The 21,106-nt window shown below is 32.9% G+C and overlaps 1 protein-coding gene across 1 annotated transcript; it reads left to right on the top strand.

Moving 5' to 3' along the window:
* The first annotated feature begins 5,771 nt into the window (after positions 1–5,771).
* Positions 5,772–20,291, top strand: gad3 (glutamate decarboxylase 3). Its single transcript, XM_088918811.1, has 15 exons — positions 5,772–5,805; positions 8,114–8,227; positions 10,013–10,255; positions 10,661–10,751; positions 11,225–11,337; positions 12,882–12,997; positions 13,745–13,824; positions 14,460–14,514; positions 15,108–15,224; positions 17,175–17,239; positions 17,825–17,903; positions 18,410–18,559; positions 19,051–19,158; positions 19,337–19,426; positions 20,015–20,291. Exons 1-15 carry the CDS (start codon positions 5,772–5,774, stop codon positions 20,186–20,188), a joined length of 1,629 nt encoding a protein of 542 aa, XP_088774937.1. The 3' UTR covers positions 20,189–20,291.
* The last annotated feature ends 815 nt before the right edge of the window (positions 20,292–21,106 follow it).

Raw genomic sequence — 21,106 nt, forward strand, 5'->3', positions numbered from 1 at the left:
CTTGATTTTATGTATTTACTGTACTATTTTTTCTACAGTAGTCATTACTTTGTTGCCATGCCTCAAAGTCAAACTAAATTTCATTTCCAACTGTGTAAACTGTGTTTCATTAAGATACTGTAAAGATACTTTGTCCAAAATTTATGTTTTTGTATTTGCAAAATATTTTTATATTGTAAGTAATACAGTGGTTACAATTATTGTCATTAAAAGAATCTTGTTTTGAAAATGTGGTCTGTATTATTGGCACATTTAATGTGTGGTTTACAAAGGCTTTATTAATGTCTATTAATAGTTTACTGCCACATGATTTTGCATTAGTTAGCATGAATAGGTTCACACTTTACATGGGGTACTGCAAAAACATGAACACACTGGGAACAAGAGCTTTATTCATGTGCATTAATAGATAAGTGCAACATGATTTTGCACTAATAAGCATGAATAGGTTATCACTTTATATGAGGTGCTGAAAAGAATGTATAAAAGGCTTATAAAGTCTTTACAAATGCCTGTTAAAAATATATATCAACCCAATGCAGGGTTAGAAAATAGGAAGGTTGTTCATAAGGTTTAGTCTGAATGTGGTTGATGGTTATAAGTGACAGAATACTGTAACAGCACATTCATAAAAGAACATCCTGCAATTCTACCACTGTCCTGGATGAAAGGAGTCAACAGCCTGGAGCTGCATACACACTCTCTTCAAGATGTTTCCCAAAAATATCTAGTATACCTTCAATTGTGATCCTGTAGTTGAGTAAGCTGTGGATCTCTTCAAGAGATGTTCTACAGTATAAGGCACTTACTGTAGGTGCGCCAGAGACAGCTTGTGTTGCTCTTCCAGAGAGCAGAGAATTCAGTTTAACAAAACAAAAATTGACATCTGATAATGTGTTGTTCACTCTCTATAAAGTATGAGTTTTAAGAAACCATTTACAAAGCTTGAAAATCACAGTTAATAAAGGCCTAAGAACACCTTTGTTAATCCTTAATTAATACTTTGTTCATTTTCAATAAACTATGAATCCTTGTCAGTTCATTGTTAATACAACATTTATAAGCCCTTAACATTGCAACCTTATTGTGAAGTGCTACAGAAAAGACAAACTCAGTTTTCCTGAACAGCTCAGCCTGGTTCTTCACATTAAGTTGTTTGTGACTTATTTCTGGGAAAATCCATTGTAAAACCGAATATACCCTTTCCAATTTAATCTGACCTGCTTAGACTTTTGGTATACATACAATGCCTTCTTTATCTGCAGAAATTTAACATTTTCCATTAATTATAAGTTATTTTCTTAATGAAAAGTGTAATATTTGTTTATATTAATAAGATGTTACTATTCTTTTATCACTTGCAACGTGTGCAACCTGGAAGTCATCCGGGGTATGGCATCTGTCTTATCCCATGTGTTACTTGCAGAGGAATATGGCAGTTTTTACAGAAACTAAACAAGCACAGCAAATACCTCATGCTAGCCAACAGAAATGAAAGAGAAACAGATATGATAATGTAGTTGATAATTACGTGTGAATAAGGTGGTACTGTATTGTGGAAATGCTCTGAGATTCTTGGACTTGAAAAGTTAGTCTAAGTAACATTCAATACCCGATTGCAAAGCGTCACAGAAAACTGGAGTTAAGTTTAAACTGATTGGAATCCTTATTTACTCAATATATTACTTTTAATTCAAGAATCTGTTTAAATCCCCATGTTATGCACATATACATATTTCTTTCATATGGTTACTATAAAACAGTAGTTCAATTTGTTAGATATGCCTGTGTACTGTTGCTGAATTGTTAAATTCTCTATAAAATAAATCAATATTAATTAAAAGCATTTAAAGTTTTTTTCTTATATCTATATTAAGGAAAGTATATTCGTCTAGATCAAAAGAATTCTAAATCAAGTTTTAAACTTTGCTAAGGAACATGCTGTTATTTTTATCCACCAGGTGTCAGTCTAGGAGTGAAATTTGGAAACACACCAATACACAGTAGTATTGGGAAAAACTGCAGAAGAAATTTCAAATTAAAAAGTGGGATTCTTCCAACAATCAGTTAAAGAAAGTTAAAGAAAGTTATTTTCACAAATCATTGCACATATATTGCACATTGTATTATACTATTACACAGAACCATGCTAATATTCTACAGAAAGATACAAAGAAGCTCTACTCCCTATATACACAAAATATTCTCTTTCAAAAGAATGCATGAACCAGACTTCATGATGTCAGTCTTCATGGTGTTCTTCAAAATGAAAGACTGTCCAACCACAAAAGTCTAATAAAGTAAAGGAAACCAAAATAACTCTCTTTATAAAGGAACCAAAACATCTTCAAAACAGTTGTAAGAACGAACCCCACAAAACACACATCCTTTGTAACAAATTGTGTGCTTGGAGACTGATTGTGATTCAAGAGTTTCTATTAACAATGGCTTGGTATTTTTTTTCGGCTTGGCAAGGTTTTATTTTTTTAGAACCTCCATCACTCTTTGGTGTCCTCACAATATGATACGACTTGTGCAGATTGGGAATATTTCCTCAAAACCTAGAAAATATGTGAGAGAAATATGGAATACCTAAAACAGATGTGTTAGTTCCCTTGCCCAGGTAAAAATGAGAAAAAAGTAAATGAATGGCAAAAGGCACAGAAGCCTTCAAAAAGCCTTAATACTGTGCTATGATCCAGAAGCAAAGGCTGTACCAGCATTTATTTTACTGAGGTGAGTGTATTAGCTCACGTTCCCAACCATGTTTTCAGCTTTTAGTTACTTCGCATGGCTTTATAAAGGCGAAAATACATTACACTCTTGTTGCACCATATCCTTTCTTGAGTTCTTATTAATAGCTATAGAAATTGCAGAAATGTTGGATGCATGTAAAATAATATCAGCTATAAATATAAAATGAAGAGTAGAGCATAAATAAGCAACCTATGAAAAAAAACGTATTTGTGCTAACATTCTAGACAAGCAAAAGAGGAATATAATATTAGGATACTTAAATTAAAAGGGAAATATTAAAATTTATTAAAAGTAAAAGCATATTTTAATCACTTTTGTTAAACATTTTAAACCATGAAAATATATTGGGAATCAATCCAGATAAATATTATGACATAAATTCCTGAGTTGTATGGAATATTTAGACTTTTTCATTCAGTCAAACAGTATCTGCCTGTTCCTACCCTTTTTCAAATTGTTTGTTGATTTACTATTTTTTATCTAACATTCTTCTGTTTGCTGTTTTTTTTGTGTTTTTTAAATTTGTAAACATTATTTTTATTTTGACTTTTATATTTTGTATATAATTGAATTGTATATTTTTATATGTTTATATTAGATTTCCAGCATATTCTACAGCTATTGCAAATTATTTTATTTGCATGTTTTACTTTTCAAACAACTTGTTGTAAACAGCTTCTGCTTAAAGGCTGATGACTATACTTGACGGTCTCATTCCCAACACAACAGAATGTAAGCATCAATAAAAAATGAACTGCTTCATTAACTGAGGCAACATAATGACTCCTTTTAGCAAAAACACACATTTTCTTGGGGATTAGGGTAGCAAGTTCTGTATCTCTCAAGGGAATCATGGATGGAGTAAGAATATGATACTATAACAAATGTTGTTTTTTGCTTTTGGAAGTAAACAAACACCAACAAAGGAATCCAAATGCCATCTAAGAGCAAAAATCCACAGAGCAAAAAAGAAAACTGCCTATACTAAGACAAAGCTTGTGGGTTTTTTTGCCAGGAAACATTTGCTAAACTATAGTAATAACACAGCTTATCTACTTTGAAAGGTGCAGTGTCATTCCATTTCTCCATGTCATGGTCTTATGTGAAAAGTTGGTTTTGTAACATAGAATTGATTCAGAATACTGTACCTACAGTATATCCATCCTAGATTACATATACATCCCTCCGCTTTGTAAACTGGTTTTTCCAGTACAGGGTTGTGGGGAGAGCCAGAGCCTCACCTAGCAAGAACAGGGACAAGGCAGGATGCACTCCAGAAGGAATGCCAGTACTTCACAGAAAATAACATGCATGGCAGGTTTTGGAATTGAGAGAGAGATCAGTTTGACAAGAGTGGAAATAATGATCATCTAGCTGCACCAAAGCTCTTGGACTTTATTGCAGAAGAAACAAGCAAAAGGAGATGACAACGCACTGTTTATGGTAAATGAGAGAATGGCTAAAACGTTGGGGTCTGATGCTTGAAAATGGGACATTTGCTGGAAAAAGACATTTGCAATAAAATGCCAGTAAGACCTGTTGATTCACTTGAGAAATGGCAATAATCTCTTGTGAATTAGTACATTACACAGATTTTGCTTTACAGTATATTTTATATTTCATAATTATTAATTTTGATTTGTATATGCAGTATATACTGTACAGTATATGCATGGTACTAAAAACTCATAAAATCATATCAGGATAATACTGTGACAGCTCCTGCATCATTTAATAGAGCTCATAAAAGGTTCTCTATTTTTACTATAGTTAGAAATCTCAAACAAGTAAGGAGAATGTAGTGGCTGGATAGATGGATGAATAGTATGCACACATGAGAAAGTTTCCTTGTGAGTTATTTTTCATTGGAGGTCCTACACTGCATGGCCAGTTAAAACAGATATTTCTGAGCACAAGTGCAATTAGACAAGATTTAACATCACCAGTTGCCAAAACATCAAAGTAGGATGAAAAACATAAGAAATATTAAAATTTATGGACATAGAATAAATAAGCCTCATAGCAGAACAGAATATTAAAAATATGATTACCACATTATGAATCATTTTGAAATATGTCCTAAATAGTTTAAGCTACAAAGTTTAACAAAGAGCTACTTCTTGCCTGATTGATAATTGTTTAATTTCCTTCTACAATATGTTTTAGTTAATTTTAATTAGTATTGAGTATTGTACTACCAATGAAGTGTCAATAAGGAGTCAATTAGAATCTGGTGTTCTGACAGGGCGTGTTCTGGTGTTCTGGACGTTATTCTTTACATTCTGGTTATGGTGTTTTAACTGAAACATCGATATGCTGTACATATATATACTGTAATTTTGTACTATACAGTACTGTATTAAACCAGATTTTATCAGCATATGTATACAGTACTCCGTTATATAAAATAAAAAAGAGATTTTCATCTTTTGATATATATTTTTACGTCCTGTTTTTTGTTTTGTTCTGATAAGTAACCCTTTCTCAATGTTCTGTGTGTTATTGTGATATCTGAAATATCTCCTTTATGATGCTTGCCTATAGAAATATTCAGTAAAGCAGCCCTAGAAAAAACAGTTAACAAGATTCAATTATGTTAAAATTAGTTTCTATTGATAACAATGCAGAATATCATATTTACATTTTAACTATTAAAGCTTTACTACTTTTGTGGGCGTGAGCTGTTACATTACATATACAAATTAAAAAAAGGAAAATCTGCTATGATAATTCCATTAGTTTCTGTATACATGTATGTGACCATACACATGCTCTATAACCTGTATAAAGCTGTTGACTATATGCAATTTGAAACTATTTTTCAAGCCCATATACAGTTGTGTACTTTGTGGTCTTTCACTTTAAGGTAAAAATGACTCCGCCTTGTTTTCTTAACCTTATTTAAGGCATACTGACAGTCATCAAAACAGTAAACCTCAATCCTATCAATGAATACTTCTCTGGAAAAACAGGAAAAGGACTTTTTTTTGACAAAAAAAAAGAAGATCTTCAACATGGAAAAAGTGAAATCTGACAAGCATTTAACAAGTAGGTTAACCATTCCAGTTAGTATTAATTTTGTATAGTATGTGTTTTGCATTAGGTGGTGTTTCTGACTTTTTTCTATAGTAACTCATATTTTTATAACATATCTTCAGTTAAGCTCTACCAATCTTTAAATTAAACTATATTGTATAAACATGCTAAGATACATCTAATTGGGCCTCTTTTTCATTGAAACTTTAATGGTTTTCTAAAATGTAATATTTAATATTTCATATTAAATAAACTGAGAATTGAACAGTAATGGTAAACTATGTAAAAATATTTAAACTAAAAATAACGTCAGAATCCCTATTTAAATTAATCTTAGGACACACATTTTTTGTCACAAACGTATCATTTTATGAAAACCTGTTTGCAGTTTAAACGTGTTTAAAATGTATACAAACTGTTGGAAGTTTAAAAAAGTATGATGACAGTTGTGAAATTACATTCTGGGGACATTTTTATGCATAATGAAAGGTAAGTCAATTTTGACCATTTTTGTTTGCTATGCAACTAAAAAAGAGCTAAAGTATTAAAACTTAAAAAAAAAAATCTAAAGTATTTCAGCTGTAAATGTAAAGTCCTGCAGTAGTTATTGGATATTAAAATCCCTCAATACACTTCTGGACATTTTTAAGGAGATGAAAAATGACATACAGCACAAATTAAATCTGTATTATTTGTAATGTTAGATGAACAGATTGGTGCAAAAAAAATAGACCATTAACATTGTTACAATTTCTATATTTTAATACCCAACTGTAGCTTTTACATTTACTAACTGACTTTTAAAGTTAAAATAAGAGCATTTTAGCACCCTAATGTGTACATTACCACAGCTTCACTTACTGTATGTAATAGAATAAATCATTTTAGATTTCACTGACTGATTGATGCCACAGGAGCAAAGACAAAAACAAAGTGGTACACAAAGATTGATAAAATAAATTAATTAAAAATAGTTGAATATCATTTATTTTATGGTTCAAGGAAGGAATGCGTTTCAGACATTTTAGGGCTTTCAGTAAAGATAACCATTTTACTAGGCATTTGGTCTGTGTACTTTCCAGTATTTTCTACACATTGACTTTATATAATATACGCCGAAGGGGATTCTAAACTCGAGAGTCAGAGTCACAAAGTGATTATTTAGAATTCTAAGCTCAGAGAAACAGTTTTATCTTAGAATGGACACTCTTGTTAACTTAACAGTTAAATATTTCAATTAAATGTTTATTTTGATGGTAAATAATTCAAATTAAGAATAGTGCTAAGACAATCAAATATCAGATATGAAATATCAGGATTAAAGAAAAAGTGAGGCACAACATGTTATCTTGAGTCAAACAATAACAATATATTATTTTCAACTTCCTGGAACAAAAACAGAGAATCCCGTGTGACATACTGTACCCTTCCTGTATGTCACATTACATTATGGTTGAACGTTGGCATGCCCAGACATAGCATTGCTGGGGTTCAGGTTTCTCATATGTAAGTGGCGTCTTCAGATTATTGTCTGTTCAGGGGTTTGCTGGTATGGACACTTTCTGGAGCACCAACTGGCTGTGGATCTTCCTCAAGGAAACTTGGGATTGAGGCTACTGAATGGGCTCCTCAAGCTGCTTCTTAGTTTGCGTTTGAGGAGTCAATTATTTACAGATCTAGAACAGTGACTGTATGTATTAGAGAGGGTCCAAAACTACTTTCTTTGTAAAGAAAAAAGATCAACTTGAATTTTGTCAAAAGTGTATCTTTGTATGGGTCTAATCAGCCGTATCTGGACCCAAAAGGTCAGTTCAGGGTCTTAAAAAAATATTTTCTTATTGACAGTCCCTTCCCTACTTCAGAGGAAAAAAACAGAAAAGGCCAGACTGTGTTGAACAATAATTCCTAACTGTTACAATTGATTAGTCTGTATCACCTGAGGCTTTTTAAGGGTGTGTGCTAAATGATGTTAAAGAAAGTGGATAAAAGTCTTTAATGTAGTCTTTCTTGTCCCTAACTTTGCCAGCAAAGCTTCCAATTCCAAAGGACGGAATAGAAAAATAACATAGTGAAGGTATATACTGTACTGACATAGCCCTGTCAGTGTCACTGTAGGTGCTAAATGTTCATGTGGGCAACTATCAAAAGATTATAGAGAGTGTCTTTCTAGGACTGTAACATTCATTAAGACCAAGGCTGTGCTCACATCCCCTTACATACCTTATAATGGCTATGTATGTTATTTTTTTACTTATTTCTATACTTTCTAAAATGAAAAGTGACCTTCTGACATTTTCCACGGTATATACATCAATTTCAGAAGAAAGCAACAAAGCAGAATCAATATGGGGAGAAAACAGACAAGATGCTATCTGCATTGAAAATGACTGTGTTGTTAATGGAACCAAAAATTTCTCCACCATTTACAGTACAGGTAAGGCAGTTATTTAAATCATGAATATATGTCATAGGGCAAGACAAGTATTTCTTCTCCTACTTTTATGTGAAATTTTATTGCTGAAATGAGCACATAAAGGAAATATGCATTGTCAATCAAAACAATGATATCTCAGACAATTTTAATGAAATATAACTAAAGTGCAAAGAATTGCCATATACTGTACTATTGATTCACCTTTGCAAAACAAATTGAAATTTCAAGTTTAATTTTTTAAAGTTTATTACATAAAATAACAAAATACAACAATCACTTGTGACTGCTCAGCTTAGATGTATTTCATTTACATCAAAGAACAGGCAGTTGTTTACAAAAAATTAAGTTAGGCACTTGGAGAGAGTACAAAGTTTCCATTTCCTCTGTTAAAGCCCTAGCTGTACTACAGTACATGACATTTGAGATTTCATGCTCCTCATGGAATGGCAATAAACATAACAAAAAGAGCAGGAGATACGTCTGCCACACCCTTTTATTCACAAAATTCCAGAGACAATAAAAAACAGCTGCTAGCTATCAACTCTGGGTAAACTCAGGTGATCCAACAACAGTCCCATAGCTTTCTGTTAAAGCAATATCGATTTGGCAAGTTTACAAGATGTACAGTATGAATCTTTCCACACCCTGCACCCAGAGTATACCCTTTCTGTAATACTGTCTTGCCGTCTGTCACAACCTTCAACTTGCTGAAAAACCTGAGCTCAGTTAAATTATTTAAATGATGTTGTCTATAAGCATTTCACAAAACCAACATAAATAGAAATTTAAAAATATGTTTATGCTGTAGCTACTTAAAAGATGTAAGTTGCAATAGCTACAGAAAATTAAGAACAGTCACAATTCTCCTGTTTTTATAAAGTTATACTTGTATTTGTGCTCTAGATTGCTTAATACTATGGAAACCAGAATGAGCTAAGTTTAGAATTTGCACAGGATACTGTTCTCTCAAAGTCTTTTAATACAATTTTTTCACAAAGTTGATGGTTTAGATTACTCTATATTTACATGTAGAAAAATTACCAAAAATAATATTTTTATTTATTTTTTTCATTGGAAGTATTGACAAATTACAATCCTAGTTGAAAATAAAATGGAAAGATATAGCCCACTCTTTTGGACAGATAAAATAGGATATTTTCATAAGGAAGTTCAAGTCTGGGACAAGTAAAAAAACATACAAATTGCTGAACCTGTATCTCATTCTGGGTATAATATATATTTAAATTTATTTATCTGAGTTTTGCAGGAAGGAAAGAGAATTATCAACCTGTATACTAACTATTATCAGCATTGTAGCTGATCTGCATATACTGTAGACTGGTGATCTAGTCATGCTGGTTAAATCGAAACAAACTTCTGGATTTAGAAGCTGCATTTGAGTTAAAACAGTACTTTCTTGGGATCTTCATCAGTTAGCATGTTACTTTCATAACATGGTAAGTGTTATCTGAAAGAAGTTTTTTTTGGGCATTTTTTACTAAACTTTCATTAAAACATCTGATGATGAGGTTAATGTTTTTTAACAGCTGAAATATGTTAATAAAGGAAAGCAGAAATTCATCAGTGACCTCATATATTTTTTTACTGTTCTTCATTACTGTTTGTTGAATGGAGATGATATTTGGTAACATCGTGAGTCTAATATCAGAAATCTCTCAACCAAATGGTATTCATATTTCTAGCCAAATGTCGTTGTTATTTGTGTAGCTGTTAACAAGGCATACCACCATATGAAATGTATAGTAACTCACGGTTTCTTTTTAGATTTATTGCCCACAAAAAATGGTGAGGAACCAACTAAGCATTTCCTTCTTGAAGTGGTCAATATTCTTCTCAGCTACGTCAAGAAGTCCTTTGACAGAAGTTCCAAAGTCCTTGACTTCCACTATCCACATCAGCTGAAAGAAGGTCTGGAAGGGTTCAGTCTGGATCTTCCAGACCAACCAGAAAATTTAGAACAAGTTTTGGTTGATTGCAGAGACACCTTAAAATATGGTGTCAAAACAGGTAAAGATTTGCTTATATGAAAATAAAATACAATGTCTTATCCAAAGAGATTAAGTTCCAGTTCAATCTGTAATTTTGTCCTTCCATGTTCTGTAATACAGTACTGTATATAATGGTTAAAATTAAATTCTTAAAAACAGAAGGGTAAATAATGGTTTTAGTGAGTACATGGAAGAAAGCAAGAATGTGTGGGCTCAGCTAGGTATTTATTATGTTATATGCTCTAGCAGTTTACACAGTACTCCAAATGGATCTGTTTATAATACTGTGTTATACTTCTCAGAAGAGTAAACAGATACCAGTTATAATTTGACTTATCAGAATACCTTAATGGGTCATTTTCAAATTTTGTTAATTTATGGGAAGTTTGTGGCAAAAGCTGATATTTTATTTGCTGGTTCACAGGTCATCCCCGGTTTTTCAATCAGCTTTCTTCTGGACTTGACATTATTGGCTTAGCAGGTGAATGGCTGACATCTGCAGCCAACACAAACATGTATGTTGATGAGTGTTTTTGAAATCTCTGCACGTGCTGTTATTTTTCAATCGATATTTTTCCAGTTTGGCTAATGAGAACTTTTCTAACCAGAAATGTAGTTGAAGCCAATATCCTGACTTCTTTCATGAAAGAACTGAAAATGATCATTGGATCAATTAACTACTGACAACCAAATGTGCTAGTGTGTCTAAATGACCTCCTCTCATCTGTAACCCTTCTTACAGTATGTTTTTATTTTCCAAATTAATTAAAGACTGTATGTATGTAAAGGTTAGATATTAGAGGTTAGAGGTTAGAGGGGCTGAAAAAGCTAATAATTTCATCTCACACAATATTTTAAGCAGTCTATGGTGTTATTTCTCTGTGTATTGGTTTATTCCACATCTATTTTATATGGCTCCCTAAGTTTATTTGATCTTACAAAATAATAAAGTAAAGATGTACAGTAAGGGTGTTTGGTCTTTTTATAGATTTACATTTGAAATATCACCAGTTTTCATTCTCATGGAGGAAGTCCTTCTCAAGAAAATGCAAGAAAAGATTGGATGGCCTGCAGAAGAAAGGGATGGCATTTTCTCCCCAGGTACGCCTGCTTTTAAACATGTTTCTGGATTTGCAAGCCATTATGTGCTTCATCCAACCTTGTGCCCTATGCAGCTGGGATAGATTTATCACTTTTCTTTGGTCCGTTCCCAACAATACATCCAATAAGAACAGTAATAAAATGTACATTTTATTTTTGGGTAATTCCGTGTGTAAATCTGATCGTATGATCATCCTAGAACAAAAATGTACTTGGTACTTAGTAAGTGTGTTCAACACACTGATTTCAAGTGATCATAAATATTGGGACACAATTCAGTTCAAGTAAATTTCAGATTGTAATAGTCAGTTTTTGGTTGCATATTCCTTTTAGACAATAACTGCATAAAGTCTGAGCACCCCAAACACTATGATGAATCATCTCAGGAGCTTTCAGTGCCACTTCTCAGGCGGAGAGCTGGCACTGTGGCTAAGGGTCTGTGCCTGTTGCTGGAAGGTTGCTGGCTCATAACCCATGGCCGGCAGAGGAATCCTACTCTGTTGGGCCCCTGAGCAAGGCCCTTAACACCAACTGCTCCAGGAATGCTGTACAATGTCTGACCTTGTGCTCTGACCCCAAGCTTCTCTCCTGTCTGTGTGTCTGTGTCTCACGGAGAGCAATCTGGGGAATGCAAAAAGACAAATTCCTAATGCAAGAAATTGTATATGGCTAATAAAGTGATCTTATCTTATCTTAAGCACCTGCTGCAGCTACTTTGTGTTCATACCTGTTCTTGGAGTGTTCTGACTTGAAAGATGAAACATGAAAAATTCAGTCTCAGTTCATTTTAAATCTGGAGATTGACTTAGGCAGTCTTAGACGTTCTTCTTTTTTCTCCTGCTGAATGTTACGTTGGTGGTGTGTTTTGAGTCATACTGACATATTAGTTCAATTTCAATAAAGATGAAATTGGGAGCTTCTGCAGTTTCTTTCTTTCTCCATGTTTAAACTTTCCATCATTTTTATGCTCTTGGTGCCAATGAGAGGCTTACATCTTGTAGTATAGCTTCTGCTCTCCTACAGTATGTTGATCCTTCACCTCAAACTCTGCGGTTTTACTGACAGTTGTTTCAGTGGTTTTCCTTGACAGAAAATATTATTTTTCTGTCATCAAATTCAAATGTTTTTCTTAGCCAGATTGTTGATTTTTCTGAATTTGGGAACATTTTTATTGCTCAGTAACATTACCACAAAAAAATACAAAAAAAAAATCTAGCCAACAAAAACACCTGACCCACAAAAGACCTATAAGCTAAATATGCGAAAATAAATGGTCCTTCCAAATTAAAAAATTAACACCAGTCAATTTTAAGTATTATTCATTGATGCAAGAGGGTAGAATTGTGTTTATTACAAATAAAATCATTGGGAGTTGTACTTATACCAAAAGTCATGTTTATGAGAGACAGTAATATTGTAAGCGTGATACTGCCAGTTTGGACCTCATTGTCCAAATACCTTTGAAGAACACAATATTTGGGATAAGGAATGTCTTGCTATTTTGTTAGTATATGTAAATTGTACTCTTATTATTTTTTCTTCAGGTGGATCAATATCTAATCTTTACAGTGTATTACTTGCACGTTATCATTTTTTCCCTGAAGTGAAGACAAAGGGAATGGCTGCTGTCCCCAGACTGGCGTTATTTACTTCAGAACATGTAATCTCTCTTGTTGACTTGTTGACTTGTTTGTTCACTTTTCTGTTCTTGCAAAAACTTGTAGTCGAGCCTGATATCCCAAGTAATATCTGAATTAACACAAAATTGGAAAGGCAAACATAGTTCAGCCTTAGTTTGCATATGCCTCTCAATTTTAAACCAAGAAAACTTCAGGATCTTTAATCTACAGTGCAGTTATGAGTGTTTGATGTGAGAAGGAACCCAAAGCTATGTTACCACAAGGGGTGAGTTTTTACAGTATACTATATAGACAAGAAATAAACAGTTACAGGTAGGAAATGTAAAGATTGGCAAACGCCTTTACTGTTAATGCTTAACTACACTAAACTCTATGAAAAAGGATAAAAATCTTTGTCGCTTCTAAAAAATACATTCTCTTGACTTTTTGAACATTTCAATTTCAATTGCAAGCTTCAATAAAAGAGAAACCAGTTTGCAGGTAGTTCAAATTTGGATAGGATCTTTAAGTTATTTAACAGTCCAAAATGTTGTAAATTACCGTAAATAAATTAAACAAAGGGTCAATTAATATTTAAATAGTTTCAAGCTTTTAATAAATGCTACAAAATAATGATCTATAAAAAAATATTTATCGTACATGGGCAACAAAATATTTTAAATAGAATAATGAACTTTATATGGCTGTATTTTCAATATTTTGTCATATGCTAATTCTTCTGCTGGACGTCAAATGTAACATTTTTTACCCCTCCTTTTTTCTTTTAGAGTCACTATTCTATCAGGAAAGCAGCAGCAGTCCTTGGAATTGGAACTGAAAATGTGTTCATGGTCAAATGTGATGAGAGGTAAAGAACAAGTATTGTAACAACATAACAATTAATTTAACATTATTTATTCATTAGATTTTAAAGCCTCTCAGGTTTTACATGATGTGTAGCAATGATACAGGTTAAATGATCTGGGTAATGTGGTAATCTCTTTGTCAGACACAGGAGATACAGTATATACTGTAAATAATTATAGTATGTTAGGTAAAGTATAACAGTTTTCACAAAAACACACACATAAACAAGATCAATTCTTGTTCACATTTTGGATTTTCCAGATTTACTTAATTCATATTGATAATTTATATTGGCCTCATAAAAATGAAACATAAAATGTTTCATCTCAACGATTATGCATGAAAATGTTGCAAACGCAACAACATGCCGATAATGAAATGACCATTGTGTCTTTAATTACAATCCAGTCAGTGCAAATGAGGTACATGTTGCCTGCTGTTATTTTAACCATCTCTCTTCTGTCCATGGATACTACATGCTGTCCACTTACTGTATTATGTTGCAAACAGCTATTGGATTTGTTAACAGTATGCTTTGTTTGTTAGCAAAAATAGAATCTGTAGTTATAAAACAGAAGACACTGGTAACAGATAAGATGATAGATTAAAAATAATCTTTTTCATATATTTTTAAAGAGGAAAGATGATTCCCAGTGAACTGGAGTCCAGTATTCTGAAAGCAAAGGTCATGGTAGGTGACTTACTCTACTCAATTTACACCAAAACAGATTCTTGGTTGTTTCGTTATGAACAGATTGAAATGCTTTATTAAATTATAAATATGTTAACGTACCAACAATATGTTGATGTTACCTTACGTAAAGACAGATTGGAATCAGATAAACAATACTAACAAGCTTTGTCACAGAGAAACCATTTATGAACAAGAAAAGGTCTGTTTTGTACATTGAGGTTAATATCAGACTCCTTTACAACGAACAATGTTTTAAAGTTTTGCCGACGTCTATAATAGAATTCAGTTAAATTACAATTCTGTGTACATGGGTTATTTCCAGTCATTGTCCATAAACATTGAATATTTTAAGAACTACAGATAGACATTTAAGTTAAAAAAATCTGATGTATGTAAATATTAAGTGTTAAACATTAGAAGTAAAGAAGGATTTGAGTACCGTATGTTGGATGAAGACTTGGGATAAGCAGAGATCACACAGTGGAAACAAACTATAAATAGTCATACAATAGTCACATAGACAATAGACAATAGTCATGTGTGCTTCAGATGAAGTATTGATTTACCCCAAATTTATTTTCTTTTCCCAGGGCTCTGTTCCATTTTATGTTAATGCCACAGCTGGTACAACAGTGTACGGAGCCTTTGACCCTCTCAGTGAGATTGCAGATGTTTGTGAAAAACACAACATGTGGATGCATGTCGATGTACAGTATTTGCTTTTTACCTTGTTTAACACCAGTCAAGAGTGATAGCTGATATATTAAACTTATCTGGTTCTTTTATTATAAATACTACAACATTTAAACTGTAAAGTATACAACGAGAAACTGCTTTTCAAAGCCCCACTGTTAAAAAATGAAAGTGTGTTTACTGTTCATTTCAAAGAATTCCAAAATGAGCAAACATCCCATTATTTGGGAATAGTAAGTATGACAAAATAGCTATAATTAATTACAATGAGGAAAATGCTGTCTTAAAATAGTTTTCTTAATATCAATTGTGATTCGTTGTTAACTTTTGTTTTATTAGATATCATTATCAGGAATTAATAAGATTTGCATTTGATGTAGCATTCATTCAATTATTTGTTATTCAGCTATTATTAGACAGTGTGAATATTGTTCATTACTGATGTATATACAGTATGCATACAGACGGATCATAAGTAAATAGGTGATAAAGCTTTTCAATAGAAGATACTTATTTTGGGGACATGTACAGTATGGCACTGGCAAAATATATGTGGTTTTTCTCATTTTTGTAGCACGCTTGCTCACATCAGCCTTGGTCTTTGAACCGGTCTTTCCTGAAACAGAGCCTATTTGAAAGAATGCCTGAGGGCCCGCTCAGGCATTTATAGTTTATGTGAATCCTTCAAGAAGAGGCCATATACAACATGCTTAAGTTACATCAGTGCTGCACCCTGTTGTTTTGGAATTAGTAATAATTCTTTCAAAAGATGGGCGACTACATACTTCTGCATACTCCATGTTTATCTAAAATCTAAAAATCCACTATTGTTGTATGATTTGGTTTTATTGAGAAAGGCCTTTTCAAATGTCATGATAAAATCAAATGAGCAGTAAATACAATTTCAAAAGTTTTTTTTTTAGATTTTTTGCATCATTGCACCCTGTTGCTTCTTCTGAATCTAGAAATACTTTTCTAAGAACCCTTTCAGTTTCCCGTCTCTTTTACATTTAACTAAAAATACTAATTAAACAAGAACATAAAATAACATTCATGAACACCATATAGCAAAATGAATTTCATATAAACATACCAGAACCACTATTACAGAACTGCATTTTTTTTTTCTTATAAAATATACTTTAATCAGAAAAAAACATCGCAGAAGTAAAACATCTCACACATTAACTCTCCAAAAAACAACGGCGGAACGGCGGTGATTGTCCGTTATCAATCGTTGCAAGGGTGGGCGGATTTGCGCTATTATGAGTGTCCCTCCAAACCCTACCACTTGCTGTTCATCATTAATCCCTGTACAGGGTCCATAGTCCTTTCCAGCGCTCCCTTGCCGTGGGATATATACAGAACTGCATATACTGTACAAAAAGTCACTGTCAGCTTTCAAGTACTTAATGATGGCTTCCATCACGTTCATCGGACTGTTCTCTACCTGGAGTTCTGCTTGTGGTTTTCATTCACAAGTTCTTGTCAAGTTTCAACAGTTCTTGTTATGAACTTCTATGAATAATCATATACCTACATTGTGATTTGCATAAGGTTATTGTGCATGCATTTCATATTGTGAAGTGTTTTTGAAGCACTTTTAACAGTTTTTTAAATCTTTCTACACATAAAGAATTACCTATAATGCATCTGGTTTTGTATAGAGATGTTGAATATGAGATGTTTTGAATAGAGATTATGATTTGCATGTTGTCTGAAAGATTCAGTGTTATAAATCTAAATGGAGCCTTTAACTGAATAATAAGTATAGTTTCAAGTTTTGAATGGTCTGAAATGGTCAGTATTAATTGATTAAAGATATATATATTTCTAAATCATGTAATAGAAAACTGTTCCTTGGAAAAAAAATACATTATGACCTAACAGAGATTAAATTAAAGTCACAGAACACAGGATTAAAACAGGATCAAATATGAATATTTGCTTGTTCTCTTCCATAGGCAGCATGGGGAGGCAGCCTTTTAATGTCCAAAAAGCACTCTGTAAAACTAAAGGGAATTGAAAGGTAAATAATACACCATGTATGACACCTGATGTAATAGACCCATTAAGACAACGTTAAGGGGTGGAGACAGTTAGAAATGTGTAATCTGACCCTAAAACAGAATCACTACATTTTGAAAACTGAAAACACGTATAAAACTCTACTAAATTAGTTTTTTACATAATAGGAAAAAGAATGCACTACAGTGTTTGTTCTTTACATCTATGCTCCATTGTACCCATTTTTGCATAAGTAGTTTTACTAACAACATGAGTAAATATCTACTGTTATTTCAAAAGAGACCTTTTTTTCTTAAGTAAGAAAAAGGATCGTGGTATGCTTAACTTTATTTTAAGACTTAATAAGCCTGTAGCTCTTGCAAAAGGGAATCAGGTTTCGCTCGTTACGTTTCTTAAGTGTCATTGTTTGAGACACGTCAATGCAAAAAGGCTGTTTAAGCCACTCTTCACCTAATTTATTATCAGCCACAGGAGAATCATATTGTGACTCAAAAGACAGCCAGAAATGTAGAAATAAAAACCCACCCAATATATTTCAATACAACAACAGGATTGAAGTGAACGTTATTATAAAAATGTGTTTTAGGGCTACCTCTGTTACTTGGAATCCTCATAAAATGATGGGCATTCCTCTTCAATGTTCTGCAATACTTGTGAGGAAGAAGGTAAAAAAGCAGTTATATCTTTGTTTTTGTATTCAGCTTGCTGCTCTGTTTCAGTTTTAGAGAATTTGGTTTTTCTCAGAAGCATCTATATGATGCAAAAGCGGTGCAGGTAGACAAGAAGAAGATAAGTTATGCAAATAGCTATTCAATCTGTTTTTACTTCTATAAACTGTTTAAAACAGGCCTCCTCAAAAAAAGGTTTTCATTTATGGGCAATGTAATAATTTTCTTAACATTAATTAATTTTCTGTTTTATTTTTCTCTTTTTGTCTTTTTTATTTTTACTTTCAATGTGCAGAGTAGGTTCAATTAATAGTGAAAACTATTAATTGCTGCTTCAAAGTATTAAGACGGGAAGCTTTAAGGGAACAACGTGAAGATTGTACAAGGCTCTAATTACTTTGGCAAGGCACTGTACAGCATACACAGTACAGTAAAGTATGTACTGTAGTTTTTCTTATATAATCCACGCTTGTTTATAGTAATGAATGTCTGTGGTTTTGCAGGGTCTCCTCCAATCTTGCAATCAGCTCTGTGCAGAGTATCTCTTTCAGCCTGACAAACACTATGACGTCTCCTATGATACTGGAGACAAGGCCATTCAGTGTGGAAGGCATGTTGATGTTTTCAAGTTCTGGCTGATGTGGAAGGCTAAGGTAAGCACACAGGGTATAGCACTACACATCAAGAACAGCACTTGAAGTTAATAAAATTCTTGTTTTCTACCAAACTGACACACCCAAGAAATAAGCAAGCTACCATTAAATATTTTTACTAATAACACGTTTTTAGTAACTGCCTTGTCTTAGAGGTGGTGAGTCAGGTCATAAATCAGCAGAAAGAATTTCAACCCGGCGTGATACGTTTTAAAGTAAAACTTTTGTCTGATTTGAAATAGAATATCCAAGTTTGAAAACATTGATTCATGTTCTCAAATAACATCTAAACAATAAAATCACAGATTGACGTGCTAAAAATGATGTTTTCATTAATCATTGTGTTTATAGCTATATTCAAGACCTCATGCTAAAACAACAAATCCTAAATGGTTATGAATTGGGATATAAGATATTTCTCTACATAAATACATGATATCTTCTGATGACTTTCTGGTGTGCAGGAGATGAATTGTTCCTGTCTGTTTTAGGGCACAGAAGGGTTTGAGGCACAAATAAACAAGTGTCTGCAAAATGCTCAGCATTTCTACAATGAACTGAAGAAAAGGGATGACTTCGAACTTGTCTTTAAGAGTGAAGTGAGAAAGTTTCCTTTTCAATTTTAATTAACACGCCCAAGAGTATTCCACAATTAACTGCAGAGTGAATAACAGCTTACTATGTAAAACAGATCTGGGATTAATCTGCCTAAACATTGTTTCTTGGTATTGTGCATTACGACATCAAGTTCAAACACCAAATCCTTTTGCATTTTAGCCTGAACACAGTAATGTCTGCTTTTGGTACATTCCACCCAGCCTGAAACAATCACCTCATGGTGTGGAGAGGAACATGAAACTTCACGAGGTAACTAACAGAACTATTGTTCACTTTATAATGTCTGTGATTTACTGTATATCATTCATTACATACAGTAGTAATGAGTAATGGTACATTTGGGCAATGACAGTATCTACTTACCTGCCTAAGTAACATGAAGGTAACATCAAAAACCATAGTTTTACCAAATGTTAGTTTAAAAATAATTAATTAAAAACTTTTAAATTGTTTTAAGAAATTAAATTCTGTACTTTGAAATGCTTGAAAATTATGGGTAAAATGTAAAAACTAATATATATTTTCTGATTGTGTTTTTTATGCAAATCTCTGAAATAATGGTGACATTATTGTACAGTACTGGGAAATGATAAGTGTCTTGCACTGTGTTTGACTTAAATATTCAATGGAAAATAATGTGCATTGCTGTTCCTTTGCATACCAGAAAAAAATAAAAGTATTTTGCAGTGAGATACTATAGTTAGGGTGGGTAGACGTAAATTTTCAAAAGTCTTTGATACACCTCGGTTTTCTACCATTATATATTTAACTTTAACTAGCTTCCAAATTCTTTGTAAAACAATATAAATGTATAGCTATGCTTCTTTGATTTTAAAGGTCGCCCCAAAAATAAAAGCAAAGATGATGGAAGAAGGAACGACGATGGTTGGTTATCAGCCTCTGGGAGAGAATGTCAACTTTTTCCGATGTGTCTTTTCTAATCCGGCCACAAACAAATCAGATGTGGACTTCCTGATTGAAGAAATTGTGAGACTCGGGCATGATCTATAACTGATTTCTGCAATGCATCTCTCAACAGACAGAAAAATGTAGACATCCATCCATTTTCTCACCGTTTTATCCAATACAGGGGCGTGGGGGAGTCAGAGCTTATTCCGGCAACAACGGGACAAGGCATAATACACCCTAGATGGGATGATAGTCCATAACAGGGAAAATGTAGACATTAATAAGAAAAAAGACATCCCACATAAAAATGGTTCCATTTCCTATGATTAAAAATTTTGATCAAAACAAGGATGTTTGTTCTAATGACAGATGTGGATTTCTCAGTTCAGAACAGATTGCAAAGAATGTAAGCATGTTATGCAGTGTTTGAGTCCCTTTATTTTTGTGTTACATCACTTTAGGTGATTGAATAGTGTAGTAACAGAATTATTTGGTAAGATACAGCCTCCAGCCTCCAGCAACATACTGTATAATTGTATGTGACAACGTGTGATTAATAAAAAAAATATCAGATTCAGTGTCATCTATATAATGTATAATCTACTCTATAATATATAATCTATATGTGAGTGGTACATTTAAGCTTTTAACAAAATGTGATTTTTTTGCTAATTCTTGAACTCTTGATTCGTAAATAACTGATACAGTTTATAAAATGAATATTCAATTCTTTCACTGCAGCTGTGCTGCCTTCCAGTATGTGTTCAATGATATATATATAGTGTATAGTACTGTATATAAACGTAGAAACGTGATATTTTCAGACTTTTTGAAGAAGATGTTTTTCTCATCAGAAATATTATATTCTGTTGACGACAACAACCACAATCTAATGCTCTGTGTGATCCATAGTAAACAAATTAGACAGGCAACTTTCCTATTGCTTACTGAAAAAGAAAACAGGCACTTATCACTGTTCTTGTTAAGACCAATAAAGAAGATAGAAACCAAACTGGTAGT

This window comes from Atractosteus spatula, chromosome 6, assembly GCF_055471065.1.
Source record: "Atractosteus spatula isolate fAtrSpa1 chromosome 6, fAtrSpa1.hap1, whole genome shotgun sequence".
Taxonomy (NCBI): domain Eukaryota; kingdom Metazoa; phylum Chordata; class Actinopteri; order Semionotiformes; family Lepisosteidae; genus Atractosteus; species Atractosteus spatula.

Excerpts from the sequence above, each read along its gene's own strand:
- gad3 (XM_088918811.1), top strand. The coding sequence starts at position 5,772 with ATGGAAAAAGTGAAATCTGACAAGCATTTAACAA. Across the intron at positions 15,225-17,174 it reads ACATGTGGATGCATGTCGAT|GCAGCATGGGGAGGCAGCCT; the intron begins GTACAGTATTTG and ends TCTCTTCCATAG. Across the intron at positions 18,560-19,050 it reads GGCTGATGTGGAAGGCTAAG|GGCACAGAAGGGTTTGAGGC; the intron begins GTAAGCACACAG and ends TGTCTGTTTTAG.